Here is a 16,414-nt window from a genome sequence, read left to right as displayed (position 1 = left end):
GCTTATTATAAAGAAACTCGTTAACAGGTTTCTCTCTATCTATGAGCATCCCTATCAATTTACACTAAACTGCCCCTTTAATATATTGAACAATATCATTAATCTATATATAAATATATTGAAAAATGTAAAGATTTCTCTCCATCTACACGATCATAAGCAAATACCTACCCCACCTGAGTTCGCAATTCCAGTCCCTCGCCACTCTGCAAATGATAAACTTACAACACACCAGTCCACACAACTTTTGAGAAAGGCCAGTCAAAGAAGATATGGTCCCTTGACTCCATACCACTCCCACAGAGAACACAATTGGCATCCATAACCAGTCCAAACGAGATCAATCTATCCCTTGTAGTAAGCCTATTTAAAATGGTCATCCAAGAAATGATCGAATGGCATAAAAATTTATTTTAATTCCTCTACTATAGAACTACATATTTTAGTCATTGTATATCTGAAAATTAAATATTTTGATTCAATATTTTAAAATTACAGTTAGTTGTCTTAAAATTTTTAATTTAAACCTACTTTAAGTATCTGTCAGTCTTTAAAATAAAGCAAATTGATCTCTTTGGAAAAAAAACAGAGTAATTGATTCTATGTACATTTTTAAAGTAAGGATGATGTTATTATTTTTCATGAATATATGACAAGTATCCAACTGTTATTGAATAGTTTTTAAATAAAAGAATTGATTTGAATAACTCAATTATATTAATTCAAAATTTGATTTTTTTCTTCTTAACTTGTTAACCGACTCAAGTCTTATTCACCTCTAAAAAATATTATTAAGGTTAGACATTTTTTTTATAATTTTTAATTGTAATAAGGAGTGTATAGTACGATGAACCAGTCCAAATACAAAATTATATAATTATTCAACAATGAATTAAACTCAAACAATAATTAACTAGAGAGTTATGTACATGTGTGTCTGTAGCATAAATCCAAAAATAACAAGTTGTCTTTAGCGAAGTAAACAATTGCAAAATCAAATACAATTCAAATAGAATAATGTATATGTAGCATAAATGCATCTCATTGTTGATCCATCCAATTTTAGAATCTAAATGCATCATTTGGAACAGTTTCTAAGATATTCTTATAATTCCAAACAATTAGAATCTAGGTTTTGTCCTCTCCATCTTTTAATATAAACGAATCATATAATATTCTAAAATACCTTGTACATAATAATAAAAATATTCCCACTAAAGTCCTTTGATCCACTTGGTCCGACCCACAGCATAATAATACATATTAAAATGAAAAGAATGATGTTACAATCATAGTCCCACCATTTACAAGACCTAGATCCAAGAGCCAAAGTTGTAATTTTAAAATCAAAAGACAAACTGAAGCTTTAGTTCACATGAATATATATATATATATATACATATAAAGCAAAATGGGATCCTCATGTTTTTCTAGTACAATTATCGATATAATTTAAGGAATTAATTTGAACCTGATATTCTAAAGTTTTTTATTGTAGTAATACTCTTTTAATATAACTTATTCTCAAAATTTTAAGATATGCCGGTTCAAAATAACTTTATATTTTAATTCAAAAAGGGAGAAAAAGGTCAAATTTTCATCACCATAAACATTTTTCTTTAATTTGCATTTTTTTTACAATATTTAAACACCCAAATATCTAATTTGAGACCCTAAAATGCCTAAAACTCCACCAAATATGTATATCCGTCTTTAATTTTTGTCAAATTTTCTCAAACCCTATTCCTATTGTTCTTCTCGGCAGCAATGGAAAGCAGCCTTGACACACCCTGGGTCCATATATCGTACTCCCTCCTACTCTTGCACTCGAACTCGACCACACCGCGCATCTCCGTCTTTAATCCGAAGTATCTCCTGTTCTCCCCGCCCTCGAGCAAGTGCCGGCCGGGCCATGCCGGCATGTCTTTAATCACCTCCAACACCACATCTGCAAAAATAAAGCAACTGTGATGTTAAAGACAATCCCTTTTGTTCCTTTTACTTTAGTAGCATTCTCTTTAGCTTTTCTCGAATCCCCAAATTGGAACAAAAGAATTCAGACATCCAATGTTATAAGAGAAAGACAGAGGCAATCAATCACATACTCTTTTTCTTTTTTGTTATGGTCCCACCTACATGTCTGCTCTTCATCTTTAACATAACTTGATTCATTCTGTTTATGTAAACAGAGACAATCTTCCAGTGAAGATCACCTGTAATTCGAGTTTCTCACCGGATTCGGATATGTTAGAAATGTTGTAGATTGTATTCGTACTCGAATGTGCTTCGAGTTTACCTGTTCGGGTGCGTTTGAGAAGCTCACAGCCTCTAGCTAGCAACTCTCTGCTGCAGATTCCTAAGAAATTCTCTTCAGGAACAAGCTCACCACTAAAGCTGCCATTAGAGCTGCCGTGATTGCTTCCATTGCAACCGGTTTTATTGTTTTCGACAGGGATTACGGCTGCAATGTTCCATACTTCCTTCAATGCCCTTGCTTTCAAGGTGGCTGCCCCTCGTAAGGCTGCCATGAAGTTCGAATTTCGTGTTAGAGATTTAGATAAAATTAAAATCGAAAAACAAATATGTATATATATATATACCTGTTGCTGCACCGGCAGTTAAGGTCATGATATCACCCGCGGACCGGACATTGACAGCCGAACTGATGACGGAGGCCAAATGGTCTCGTTCGGCTCCCATGGCTTCCGCCACCTCCACACATTGCGCGGCCACGAGAGTGGCAGCGGATGCCACGGCCATATCAGTCTTCACCCTCTGCTCATCCTTTCTTGCACTCGAAAACGCGGCGGTGGCTGCCACGATGGTTGCCACGGCCGCGGCAACCCCGGCGACAGAAACGGCAGCATGTAGCTGAGCGTTGTGAGCACGCGTCTCTTCCTTCTTCTTCTCCCTCCTATCCTTCAGCCATCTACCAACCGTCTTCCCGCCGCCAGTCACGGCAGGAGTACCCACCGCCATCCCAGTGCTGGAACGGTACTGTATGTTGAGGGAATTATTGGCGTGGCAGAATTGCTGCAAAAGGTAAAGGTAAACGGAAACCGATCCTTATCCATGAATAAACCCGAAAAAGGAAAGAATCTTAATATTATAAAACAATTATTATTTATTATCAACAACCGCCATTAAAGACAACTTTCAATCTTTGTGAACGGTAACGATCGTACTGACCCATAACGAAATAACATCGAAGATTTTTAGGACAGAAACTAAAAACAAAAGAAGGGTAACATTGGTAATACAAAAAAATTACAGTCGTAAGCTCCATTGATAAAGGAAGCATCTTTGGTTACAGAGAAAGCCTGAGGTTTATGTTTCTGATTCAGTGTCTCAGAAGCTACACCCATGTTCTGTTCTTTTGCCTGTTCTAAGGGAAGTTTTAAAAGGGAAAAAAACAATTAACAAACCTTAACATCATCAATGTCTGAAGGTGAAACTGGTGGGCTATCTGTTAATGGTCCACTGCTATGAGATAATCTCCCTGATGTTCTTGGAGATACTTCTTGCTGTTAAGACAAAAGAGACACAACAGAAACAGGAAAAACCAGATTTTTAAAGGCAAAAAATGAAGCACGGTCCATAAATGTCACTATAAATAAACAAAACAACAAAACCCATGTTTTGTTTTTGGAAGGAAACAACAAACAAAACCAAAACTTAATAGGGAAATACATAAAAGTGCTAAATTTCTTACCGACTGCGACATGATTCTTTCGAGGATCATTTGGGAAGTTTCAGAGGAAGCGAAGGAGAAAGGGTTGCCGGAGACGATGCTGTTTTCTTCGAGCTGATGCTCGCCGGAGATATCTTCTTGTATAACGACGTTGCCACTCGAAGAACCTTTTGAAAACATTTGATGGGAAGATGGAAGAGGTGGAGGAGCTAAAGCCCGTGAAACTTCCAAAGCCGAAACGCTCCAAGAACGTGACAAGAACTCCATTGGTTCAAGCGGCGTCTCCGGTGGCCTGAAAGGTGCCGGAACCGGCAGCAGCTCCGGTCTCCATTGTTCGACAACGGGTTTCTCCATTTTTTTAGCTTTCTTTTGGGGGAGGAGAGCTGATTTCGGTGAGAGAAACGATTGAGCTGAGTTTATAGTGTGACAGTGATGAAGAGAATGAAATGATCGTACCTTTTTTTTGGGGTGTTAAAGTTCTGATTTGGAGGAGCCGGAGAGGGTTAGAACTGTCAATACGTCATTCTTTTAGGATTTTTGCGTGTCACGTGCTGGATGATGAGGTACAGTGTGGTAATTGAATCAGACGGCAGGGAGTAATCATTAGTGATTCTAGGGTTATGTTTGTTACTTTTTAATATGCTTTTGTTATAGGATGTAGACACGTGCTTCGGTCGAGTTGGATGAGATTTTCAGTTAATTTGATCTAAAAATTATATATATTTTATTTTATTCGACTAAAAAATATACATTCTTCATTCGATCTAAATCTAATTTGATTTTTTGAGATAAAATATAACCTGATATAAAATAATATATTTATTTAAAAAATATTACTTTTATTCAATAAAAATAAAAATTTAATTGAAGAAAATAATATATAGAGAGATAATATTGTAATTATCTATAAATATAAGATAAAATTATATTTTTAAATTTATCAAGTAGTTTACGTAAAAAGAAACATTATTTGTTTTTAAAGATTTTGATTTAAGTAGATACATCTATATGGTGTGTTATCAATTGGTTAACAAGAAAATTATGAACATATATTAAGTTATAATCTTACAAACTATTGAAAAACTTTATTTGATTTATTATATATGGATAATAACATTTGAAAGGTGTGCCTTTATTGAGTTGATAATGCATTATATCAAATAAATTATAAATTTTAAACAAATTATATATTTTAACTAAAATTAAATTCAAACTAATCCATAAACAATTATTTCGAAAATTTTGAATGTACATGAAAGAATTGTGTTTTTCCTTTGAAAATGGGGCATTCTTATTGCTCGAAAACAGAATATTAATTGTGATGTTGTATAATATATATGAGATGCCTCTCCTTTGTGACTTCTCATGAAAACGAGTCAAGTGACAAATTGATAGCTATGTACCATCTGCCCCTAAACATAATGGTCGTCTAATTTATGATATCAACTCCTTTGTTTAAAAAAAAAAATACTTTTTTTTTCCTTTTTGCTCATGGAATTGTTGTGTATATATAAAAAGAGAGATGGACCGATAGGGTGACACAAGATAGATGTAAGTGGGAGGATGAGTGGGTAGGGCATAGGTATCTCATTTTCATCATTTAAAACTCCATTGTTACGCCTACGTGGCCCTTTATAGACCTCGATTATTAAGATTTATTAATACTAAATAATCTTTTTATTGATATTCAACGGTTGAATATTAATTTAATTCATATCAATATTATTATAAAATTTAAATATGTTTTCATTAAGAAAAATTCTATGAATATATGATTGTAAATGAATAGAACATTCGGTGAATATTTTGTGAAATATTTTTAATATTTGTAAACATGTTAAATTATATTTTTTTAAATATATTTATAGATAGAATAATTTAATATTCATAAATAAGTTCGTTTAATAGCTACAATTATGTTCGTTTTATTATTCATGAATGAATGGTGTAAACCTATTCATCCCATGATGATTATGATAATGGGACTATACCAATATAGTCCCAATATTCATAATTGCAATTTAGAATGTTCACTTAACATGATGCTATAGGAAGACAATGAGTGAAAATGCCAATTCTATGATATTCAACTTTCTATTAACTAATTAATTATTTTTCATTCAATAGTTTATTCTTAAGTAAAAGAATCATTTTATTTTGTTTGATATCTTTATTTTGACCTTTCTAATAAAAATTATATATTTTATTTTCAAGTAATATCTAAAATTTGAGTTTTGATATTCTAAATGAAAACAATTTTAGTTAAAATGATCGTCTCATAATGAATTTTTTTAATATTTAATTTGAATTAATCGATTAATACATTATAGAAAATATAATTGACGAGTTAGGGATTAATGGAAGATTAAAGCCCACTGAAATTACCTAAGAAAATTCCATGATTTTTGTAATAAAAGAAGCACTTTTGTTTGTGGATGACAAGAGAGACCCTACTATTTCTTCTAAATAAGCTCTCCCACTTGCCTCATACCTCATACTCCCTCCTTTCCTTAATTTCCATTTCAGTATCAAGGGAATCTTTGATTAAGGGCACCCATTGTGTCTTCTATTTCCTTTGTCACCTACTATCCTCAATTAAGGGTTTCAACGAATGTTGTAATGGAGATGCACATAATTTGTTTTGGTTGAACAACATAATTATAAGTTTTCATTTCGGCTAACTGTTACATATTAAAACAAAAATTTTAATCAACCATAATTTTTGTATAGTGGGACGAAGTGTTAGGTTCTTTAAATAACGCGAGTTTGAATTATGATATCTGTGAAAGCAAAAGAAATGGGTTAGAAGAGTCTCCTTATATTATACCTCTACAAGATCTTAATTAATCGACCAATGAATTAAATATTAATATATAAAAAATAAAGTTTTTAGACTATGAATAATAATTTGGTCCATCAACCGTAAAACGTCCTTTCTTCACAAGTTGCTTTTATGCACCATCATGTGTAATTAATTGTTTATTTAAATTTAGTTAAGGAGACACAACAATAAATTAAAACAAAACTCTGTGTAAAAAACACTCTAATATCAATATGTCAAATACTAATTTTTAAACAGTTTTTTTCATATCATAATATATATTCTTTAAACTTATATACAAACGAACCCTTAATTTAAATATAAATTAGAATCTATATTAACACAAGTTTTTCAAAATATAAATCAACCATCGATAACTTATTTGAATTAAATTTCCACATCAACAAAATAAATTTTTTAAATGAGACTTTAGTCAACAAAGGTTGGTCCAATTCTTAATTATTATATCCCAAGACAACATCAAGGAGATCATGTATGAATGTTGGTGAGTGGACAACAAACATCACATTCGCACATGTCTTCTCTCATAATTCAATTTATGATTACGAAACTCTATCTAACATTTACATAAAAGAGTATTAATTGATCTAATAAGATAAATTGTAGATTAATTAAATAAAGTAAAATGATAAAAATATTGGCAAAACTTACAGAAGGGAGGAGGGAGGAAAGAAAGAAAAAAAGAGAAAAGACCGACGATCAATGATGAAATTAAAATTTAATATTATAGTCGATGATTAAAATATAAAAAAATAAGAAAAATACATAATATTTGGATTTCATTATTTTTTTTATTAATCTAGAATGAGTAGAAGGACTAAAATAATATTTATTTAAATACTCTCAATCATTTGATGTTAAACACACATACCACAACTTAGATGATGCTCGAACCTACGACCTCAAAAAAATTATTAAAATTTTGTATTTAAATTTTGACTCAAAAATTTGATCATGGTCAGTAATGAACAATAAAACTGTAAAGCCCGAATCCATAATTGTTTGGGTCTGAAATTTGTTCAAACCCAATTCTTTGATTCACAAAACCAATCCATCAAAGAGTTGTATATAAATTAGAAAACGAAATTAGGGTTTTTTAAACTTTCCCAGGTTTGCAGGCAGTCTGCTTTTCTCTCTTCGTAGCCGACCTAGCAGAGCTTCAACCATGGCCGTCGGGTACTCATTTCTTTATCTTCCACTATATCCATGTGCTTTGTGGTTCACTGATTATGTTCTGATACAGGAAGAACAAGAGGATTTCCAAAGGAAAGAAGGGAGGAAAGAAGAAAGCGTCAGTGTTTTGTTTTATTTGATTTTCAGCATCAAATATGCTTTGGGCATGTTTAGAAAATGATTTTTTAGTTAAAATGTTGATTTTGTTGTTGTTGGGTTTTTGTATTTAGAGCTGATCCATTTGCTAAGAAAGATTGGTATGATATCAAGGCTCCATCGGTTTTTACTTCCAGAAATGTTGGGAAGACTCTTGTTACCCGTACTCAGGGTACCAAGGTTTGTTTGTTTGTTTTTTTTTTGTAAATTTTCATTTACTTACCCTTTTGAAAACGGTTTTTTAATATTTTGATCCTGTGAGGAATCTGGGTTTCGTTCAGATTACATTGAACATCTAGCCAAGTGCGTAGACTATTTGTTTTAGCTTTGAAAGAATGATGATAATGAAGTTCAATGTTGTTTGTTTTACTCTGTATAAAAATTGAGAATTCTTGTTTTACCTAGAAATGGTTATATTGAGATTTTTTGGATATTCTTGATGATATATTCTTAATTGACTGTGGAAATCTTGTGTTCTGTATCAAGTTTTAATTTTCTGGGTGACTTCTTAGAGGAGGTTGCAACAATTGTTGCTGCTAGGGTTCTATAAAATGTCTTCATTCGAAGATTGATTTTCTTCAATAGAGAATCATTTGTTGAAAAGCTTATTTTTTTCTTTGTTCATTTTGTTCTTGCATCTTTAGTTGGCATTGATCATTTTGCCCCTTTAATAAATTACGAGCTTTTTCTAATGATATGTTGTATGCATGTGGGATAATGCTCATGATATTTAACTTTGCTTGATAGTATGCTTAATGTACAGTTTTAAAATTTGATTTCTAAAATTTTATGTGGCTTGAAGTTTGCTATTTTGTTTGACAGATTGCTTCTGAAGGACTCAAACACCGTGTGTTTGAAATTTCACTCGCTGATCTTCAAGGCGGTGATGAGGATCACGCATACAGGAAGATTCGTCTGAGAGCTGAAGATGTACAAGGAAAGAACGTTTTGACCAACTTTTGGGTATGGGAAACATAAATTATCTTTATTCACATCATTGCTTTGATGTTGCTTGTTATAATAAATTGACAAATATGCAGGGAATGAATTTTACTACTGACAAACTGAGGTCGTTGGTCCGGAAATGGCAAACACTGATTGAAGCTCACGTGGATGTGAAGACAACCGATAATTATACGTTGAGAATGTTCTGCATCGGATTCACCAAGAGACGCCCAAATCAGGTTAAAAGGACTTGTTATGCACAGTCCAGCCAGATTAGACAGGTAATGCTACTCTGCAACTGTGTCAAAGCTGACATCAGAACTTTGATGAAGATTCCCCACAATGAACTTGCTTTTGTTTATTCAGATTCGCCGAAAGATGAGGGAGATAATGACTGCTCAGGCAACATCATGTGATTTGAAGGGATTAGTGCAGAAGTTCATCCCCGAGATGATTGGAAAAGAAATCGAAAAGGCAACATCTAGCATCTATCCTTTGCAGAATGTGTTCATCCGAAAAGTCAAAATCTTGAAGGCTCCCAAGTTTGATCTTGGGAAGTTGATGGAGGTATGTTTATCTAATTTTTGTATATTTTCCATGATAAAGTATCAAACTATCTCTGCATTGTGCTTTGTATTAATTTTGTTTGTTCGTGTTGGTTTCATTTAGGTCCACGGCGATTACTCGGAGGATGTCGGTGTGAAATTAGAGAGGCCGGCCGATGACACCATGGCTGAGCCTACCCCAGAGGTGGTTGGTGCTTGAAAGATTTCATGAATCTATTTTTTTGGTGGTTATTTCTGAAACTTATGTTTATCATTTTCTCTTTTATTGTTTACACGAGAACTTTAGGATGAAATCGAATGGTAATTTGATGTTTGGAAAATGTTTTTCAAAAAATCCTAAACTGTTTATTTAATTTGTTGATATGGAGACATGAGTGTTTGGCAAGTTAATTTTAGGGTTTAGGGTTTGAAATTAATTTAAAAATACCCAAATCTCGATGTGAACTATTTTTGGCCTGAAGAGATTCTTATCGAGGAAGATGAATATGTTCGAGGTGATTTTGGATTAGATGAATGGTTTCTAGTTTTGTCTTGAAATTAATGATATTTTTCTTTCTTTTTTTTAATCAAAACAAAATTTATATTATTTATATATTAATAGATTTTTTTTAAGTAGATATGACGATGAAACTTTTTAAACGTTAAGCATCTATTTTAATAAAAAAATTAGTTGAATTATTGAGTTTTATTTTTACTATCTAAATTGGATTTTAATTTTTTTTGAGTCAGATTGAATTAAGTTAAATTATTGTTAAAGTTTATTGGTTTAATCTAATCATATAAGTAATATGTATTTATTTATATTTCTTATATTATATTAACGTTTATGTTATCTTTGTAGAAAAAAATATTCCAAAATATTAATGAAAAGAGTTTATAAAATATAAAATCGAAATGTTAAATTAAATAAAATATAAAATTAAAGATTAAAATTTTAAAAAAGATAAATTTATTGTTAAAAATAATTATTGAAGTTATATAAGTATTTTATAGCAGTAGAAAACGTATAACTCAAATTTAATTAAAGTAAATTTAAAATAAATAATGAATTGAAGAATCAAGAAAATTGTGTAAAATTAAGAGATTAATTTAAAATTATATGAAATTTATTATTAAAAATAAGAATTCAAACCACATAGGTTTTTTTACAATAATTTAGGAGAGCGTAGTTTAAATTTCGTCAAAAATTAACTTAAGAGGAAAAGAAGAATTGTTGAAATGAGAAAACCAATTATTAAATCATAAATCTATCAAATTATTTAGCTATTTTTTTCTATTCAAAAGACTCAAAATTCGAGTTAACTTATATAATTCAAAATAAATAAATAAAAAATTCGAGTTAAATCAAAATTTATTTCCTTGAAGCTCAACTTAATGCTTAGGAGTAAGAGAAGGAAATGATGGTATTGACTGCAATATCAACTTCCGGCCACTCCGAGCACCACCGGGTGTTGAGCCAAACTCACATTGAGGAGGAGAGATCCTCTTACTGTTGGGCGACAAAGTTTTAATGCCGTTTTCGGGAGAAAAATTCCCTCGTAGAATCTCCGGGGTTTCATCTTGGAAACGCTTTTCAATTATCCTTTGTGGTCGGATAATATTAGGCTTTCCATATTTATTCCCAGTATACAGTCCGGACGACGATCCGATGGTGATAAACGATCGTGGCGGCTTGCTCTTCGATGAAAATGGCAGTTGAACCAAAGGTCTGTGGAGAAAATAGACTTTTTAGCAATAATATCTATTGATTTTATCAAGGGGAAAAACGTCAAACAGTTCAAGGAAGAAACCTGCAAAGTTGTACAGGAGTAGTTGGGAGAGCAGCTGGATTTTGCTCCTCAGTATTCAAGATGTCGGTTTTTTCGAAATTCGTGTTCGTTGCATTCATGTCAGAAGGATCTGTTTCTTCTCCTTCAGGCTCTCCTCCGGCTTCCACGATGGGGGATCCTGTGTTTCGGAACAATCAAGTGAATAAGAACTTGAACAACGTCCAACAGTTGAAACAATCATGCATGCTAAAGAACACTTACCATTCTTCAGACCAAATGCATTCTTACAGCCTTCACATCTGCAGTTGATGGAACATCCGACGCCGCCCTTTAAGACAAAAGAAAACAATTTTCGGATCAGTTTATGTAGAACAACATCGACACGGAGAGTTTTTTTTTTTCCTTTTTTTCCAGAGGAAAACCTGAAAGCATTCACAATATTTCTTCAGGCAATTTGATTTTTTGCAGTTGCATCCTCGTTTATGTCGAGCTGAAGCCGGAGTTGTTATCGAGTCATCCTGCAAGAAGAAATGACGGTTAGGCTCTATGTAGCAACTTGCAGTTGACCAACTAGATGTTGAAGCGTGGAGTTATTCCGTACCCCAACTTCAGGTATCGGATCAGAGGTCCTGATCACTTTGGGAGCAAATGCAAGTGGGTTTCGAGATTCGATCTGCTTGCGAGTTGCAAGTACAGTATCTTCATGGATAGGCTTATTAAAGCAGTCTTGACATGAACATGGCTCGATGCAGTATACACCAGCAGCAAAGCATTCACAGTAGCTGAACAAGAAGAGGTTCCGATATCGAATCAGCACATAAATGAAAAATTCAAAACACCCTAGTAGATCACACTGGTAAGCATGATTCTTACAGTTTCAGACACTTTGATTTCTTGCAGTTGCATCGTTTACAGGCCTCACTCTCTCCGGCTCGTTCGAATCTCCGTCTGAAAATCCGTAACACGATGATGAACAAAACCATTGTTAAGGCATGTAATATCAGATAGTAATAACTAATAAACCAATCAACTACAGGCTGTCAAGTTCTCGTACCTCTTTTTCTTCGGACTATTTTGATTGAACTCTTCATTAACAAAATTAGTAGATGCCTGAGAGGCATCTTCTGCAAGTTGAACCCCATTTTTGACATCGTCGGTTTCTCTTTCAGTCGAGCCAGAAGCCAACAATGATTCATGAGCAGTTTCTTGACCTGCTGTGGGTGAATTGGATGTAGTGGAGCAAGGGAGAATTGGCTTTTGTGTCCCAGACAATAAAGTTTCGAACTTCGTATTCGTGTTATCCCTTGAGGCTATTGCTAGGGCATTTAGGTGCAAACCAATTCCAGGTACAATGCACCTTGAGGAATCACCGCCAGGCTCCGATTTGTTTTCTACAGAAGAGTTTGTATTTGAACTGCCGTCTAAGCTCTTCTTCCGAGATGCCAGCATCTCGAAATCTAAACAGCGCCGTCTGAATCCATGATGCAAAATAGAACTAGGCTGTGCACAAACATATAAAGGCATCATCAGAAAAAGCAATTCTAAGAGTGTCTACTTCTCTGCAACTCAAGCAGCATAAATTGATCTATATCACTTCAAATATACAGCATCTTTTACCTTCATAGAATATGGGGCAGACATCCGAGTATCAATATAATCGGTCAGACTGCCGGGCACGAAGTTTGTCACATTATTATCCTTAAAAATTTCATTCACATGGTTTATTTCGTCGAGCTCACCAGTTCCTTCGTTTTGATCTTTATACTCGTTGATATCATCTTGTGGGAACTGAGAAATAAGAGTAGGACCACATCTAGTGCCAGGTTCCAACGATTTCTGAATTACACCCCTAAACGCCTCAGAACCATTCGGGGAATTAAAAATCAATAGGTCGGGCGTATCGGAAATCAAACATTCCCACTCACTTCCAGTAGTTTCCCTTTTTTGCTCGATCTGGAAAGTGGCTGCTACTTCCACTCCATCAGAAAAACCTTTTTGAGAGGCATCTTGAACGAATGGAACAATTGCGAGAGATGTGCACGTCGATTCAGAGACACAATTAGTCTCGATAACACAAGGTGTTGGATCACAGTTGGGGCTACCACAATCATACTTTAAGGTTTGTGGCAGCTCAATTGCAATCCTCGACTGTTGATTAGGCAACTGGAAAGAAACCTCACCAAGAGAAACTCCTGGATCAAAAATCTCTTGTACATTCACACCCGCCTCCTCATTTGTACTAACCTTAGTCCCATCTGCAGAAGACAACTCGGGTTTCGATGGATCTGTAGAGCTATGCCAACCAGACAGAAAAGAAGAAATAATCAGCACCAACGAGAAACCGAAAACGAGATAAGAAGGCGTGGAACTAAACAATCAAGAATGTATTAGACTAGTTCATTACCATTTCAGGAATCTAGACTCCTTGTGAGAGCTGACATGGGGTGAAGTGAAAATAGAGGGCAGTGATGCAAAACTGAGGGGGTTGAATGTCTGCGTAACGTGCACAGATTTGACTGGCTTGATGGGGGAAAGGCTGTTGATATAGTTAAAAACCGGAGAATCCTGGGGGGGGGGGAAAGCGTTACAAACGTAATATTAGATGCTTCTCTGACATGAAAAAGACCACAAATTTAGCAACAAAGACGAATGCAAAAGCAGGGTAAGCGACACATCTATGCTGCAACAAGAGCAAATCCTTTGAAAGAAAACTGTTGAACAGATAATTGGTTCAAATCAGGACAAAAATGATGATTTCTGGAGAGAGATTTTCAATGGAAAAAGAAGATAAGAAATTCACAGGTCCACCAGTTAAAGGAAACTGCAAATTAAATGCAAATAATGGATCTTTTGTTCACATCAATTTAGGCCTTGATCTGAGAAGAAGAAGAAGAAGAAATCAAAAGCAGTGACTAAAAATTTGAACTGAATTAAGTACAATGTGAGTCAAGAGAAACTAACTTAAAATCAAAGAAGACTAAAATGGAATCCTAGAAAGATGAAAAGGTAAATCATAAGAAAAATCTCAATTGTGAGCTCTATTAGTGAACACCAAAACCAGAAGAACCAGAAACCATAAGGCAAAAGGAAAGGTGAATTCACATGAAAGTAAACAAATCCCCCCCCACCCCAAAGCAAACCATGAAGTAAACGAATGGACTTTTAGGAAACAAAACCCAGAAAAATAAATATCAACCTTCCCACAGAAACCAAATACCGAGAACAGGCAGTGCATCAGACACCAAAATCAAAAACAAAAAAGGGTTCCCCTCCAAAAAGATCAAATGGTTGAAGAAAATTAGTACCTCAAACTTAGAGAGCGAAGAGCTGGTCAGGGTCTTTTCTGGGGTATCCATCAGAGAAAGAAACTCGTCACTCTCACTAACTACTGCTGAAAATTTTCCCTCTTTTTCTGGATTTTCTTGTGGAATGAGACAGTGATTTAGGAACGTAAGAAGAAAAAGACGCAAAATTCAGATTTGTTTAGATTTAGAATTTACAGGGCAAATCAAAAGAGATGGAGAGATATAAAGGCAAGGAGAGGCCCACTTTGTCCACAGTTGTCCTAACGCCTCCATTGCCAAAACTCTGAAATTTTCACTTTAACAACATAAAATAAAAGACCATGCTACAGCTGCTTCGTCTTCCTCCCTTGCACTCTCCATTCTTTATACACCTTTACTGGATTTTCTACCATTTATAATCTTTCTTTCTTCTCTTAATTCTAAAACGTACATTCTCTTTCTATTTGTTTTGGAGGGAAAACAAATGATAAAAGAAAAATATGAACTTTACATGATAGACTTATCATTTCATATTTATTACACATGTTACAATACGTATATTAAACGTAATTTATTATTAATTATGCTAAAATCTCAGACATGAATACAATATGTATATTAAACGTACCATATTAATCGTATTTAAATCTATCATTACAATTTTTTTTTCCAACTTTGTATTCAATAGTAATTTTATGAATTTGGTAAAAATAATTTATTTTCATACCCCACTTTTAACGAGGGGGGACCATTAGCTTTGTGTCCAACAATGTCGACATGCATATATTATCCCAAAAAAACATTATTAATATAATATTTTTATGGAATTTATAACTATTGATATTATCAAAATTAATTAAATTTATAATAATTATTAAATTTTAACCTGAAGAAATAATTAGTATGAAATTAATGTGTCTTCCGTAACATTAACTATAATATATGTCATCAAATTAAAATATGCATTTAAAGCTCTTAAATATTTTATTAATATTAACGGTTGTCAAATAATTAGGTTTACGTGGAGTAGGTTTGAGTTAGGGCTAAGCATAGTTTCAATATTATATTTGCCTAAGTTGAATTCTATATTAATGCCTAGATCTCAAATTATATATATGGTTAGGTATAATTAAAAATTCGTGAAACTCGTTGAGTTAATTAAGTAATAAAAGAGAATTTCATTTTCTTTAAAAAAATTTGAAATCGAGCAGCTATGTCGGTAGCGTGTACGTATGTTATCATAGATTAATTTTTTTAAACATATATTATTTTATAATCACCTCAGACTATTAAAAAAATCAAGTTTAAAAGAATTTAAAATAAAAAAAATTAAATTCAAAAAGATAAAATTTAAAATAATTCGATCCGAAACAACTCAACATGTTCATATGAAATCACAAATTCACTTAAATAATTTTTCTTAAAATTATAAATATATTTTATGAGTTGTACATAAAAAATAAAAGCTAAAAGGTTATTAATAATAAATTCGAGAGAGATATTTGGTAGGAAAATAAACCATAACAATAGAACATAACCTAACTATTGACATAATATTAAATATCAAACCTAAAATCAGACGACAATAAATGAAAATATTTAATTAAATAATATATATATATATATGATAACTTCTTATGAAAATAATAATAAATATTATTCATGAATGCAGTAATGAAAATTTTCTTGGGATGGAATATTATTGGCACGAGGAAATTGATTATGGTAAAATTATGGTATGTCACGAAGTGGAACGTGAGTATTAAATTGGCTACATATGAACATGGCTTCCCCGTGAGTCCATAAAGTTGAAAATTTTCATAATTACTAACTTATTTTACTACTAAGTTTTATCTCTTTTTAATATAACCAAATGTAAATACAAACTTTTAATGATTCGAGTAATAGGTGTTTTTTCTTTTTCTCGCGACAACATTTTATCATCGATAATAATATTGACTTTAAATTCATCACCGATAGTTGATCTT

General features: G+C 33.0%; 3 protein-coding genes across 7 annotated transcripts; 1 reads left to right on the top strand and 2 right to left on the bottom strand.

The window, feature by feature from the left end:
- Positions 1–1,730: 1,730 nt before the first annotated feature.
- LOC120218273 (VAN3-binding protein-like) lies at positions 1,731–4,131 on the bottom strand. 2 transcript variants are annotated; one of them, XM_039215251.1, is made up of 6 exons: positions 3,713–4,045; positions 3,426–3,524; positions 2,601–3,033; positions 2,297–2,521; positions 2,106–2,213; positions 1,731–1,948 (listed from the first exon to the last, which is right to left on the bottom strand). In XM_039215251.1, exons 1-6 carry the CDS (start codon positions 4,043–4,045, stop codon positions 1,734–1,736), a joined length of 1,413 nt encoding a protein of 470 aa, XP_039071182.1. In that variant the 3' UTR covers positions 1,731–1,733. The 2 variants fall into 2 exon arrangements, with proteins under 2 accessions (XP_039071182.1, XP_039071183.1); XM_039215252.1 differs by lacking the exon at positions 1,731–1,948 and having other exon boundaries at positions 2,165–2,249; positions 2,287–2,521; positions 3,713–4,131.
- Positions 4,132–7,575: 3,444 nt separating this feature from the next.
- LOC120218272 (40S ribosomal protein S3a-like) lies at positions 7,576–9,666 on the top strand. The gene is made up of 7 exons (XM_039215250.1): positions 7,576–7,709; positions 7,777–7,824; positions 7,937–8,042; positions 8,685–8,825; positions 8,903–9,088; positions 9,174–9,374; positions 9,477–9,666. Exons 1-7 carry the CDS (start codon positions 7,699–7,701, stop codon positions 9,570–9,572), a joined length of 789 nt encoding a protein of 262 aa, XP_039071181.1. The 5' UTR covers positions 7,576–7,698; the 3' UTR covers positions 9,573–9,666.
- Positions 9,667–10,706: 1,040 nt separating this feature from the next.
- Positions 10,707–14,785, bottom strand: LOC120218269 (protein tesmin/TSO1-like CXC 2). Of its 4 annotated transcripts, none has more exons than XM_039215248.1 (11): positions 14,448–14,785; positions 13,547–13,707; positions 12,760–13,435; positions 12,262–12,642; positions 12,197–12,225; positions 12,016–12,090; positions 11,744–11,924; positions 11,565–11,660; positions 11,404–11,470; positions 11,172–11,320; positions 10,707–11,089 (listed from the first exon to the last, which is right to left on the bottom strand). In XM_039215248.1, exons 1-11 carry the CDS (start codon positions 14,496–14,498, stop codon positions 10,745–10,747), a joined length of 2,211 nt encoding a protein of 736 aa, XP_039071179.1. In that variant the 5' UTR covers positions 14,499–14,785; the 3' UTR covers positions 10,707–10,744. The 4 variants fall into 4 exon arrangements, with proteins under 4 accessions (XP_039071179.1, XP_039071180.1, XP_039071178.1 ...); XM_039215249.1 differs by having other exon boundaries at positions 12,197–12,642; positions 12,760–12,887; positions 12,963–13,435; positions 14,448–14,784; XM_039215247.1 differs by having other exon boundaries at positions 10,707–11,081; positions 11,164–11,320; positions 12,197–12,642.
- Positions 14,786–16,414: the final 1,629 nt, after the last annotated feature.

The sequence above is a fragment of the Hibiscus syriacus genome, unplaced genomic scaffold (assembly GCF_006381635.1).
Source record: "Hibiscus syriacus cultivar Baekdansim isolate YM2019G1 unplaced genomic scaffold, ASM638163v2 tig00110195_pilon, whole genome shotgun sequence".
In the NCBI taxonomy this organism is placed as follows: Eukaryota; Viridiplantae; Streptophyta; class Magnoliopsida; order Malvales; family Malvaceae; genus Hibiscus; species Hibiscus syriacus.
Note: the sequence above shows the minus strand (reverse complement) of the source record. Positions and strands in the feature narration are given on the sequence as shown.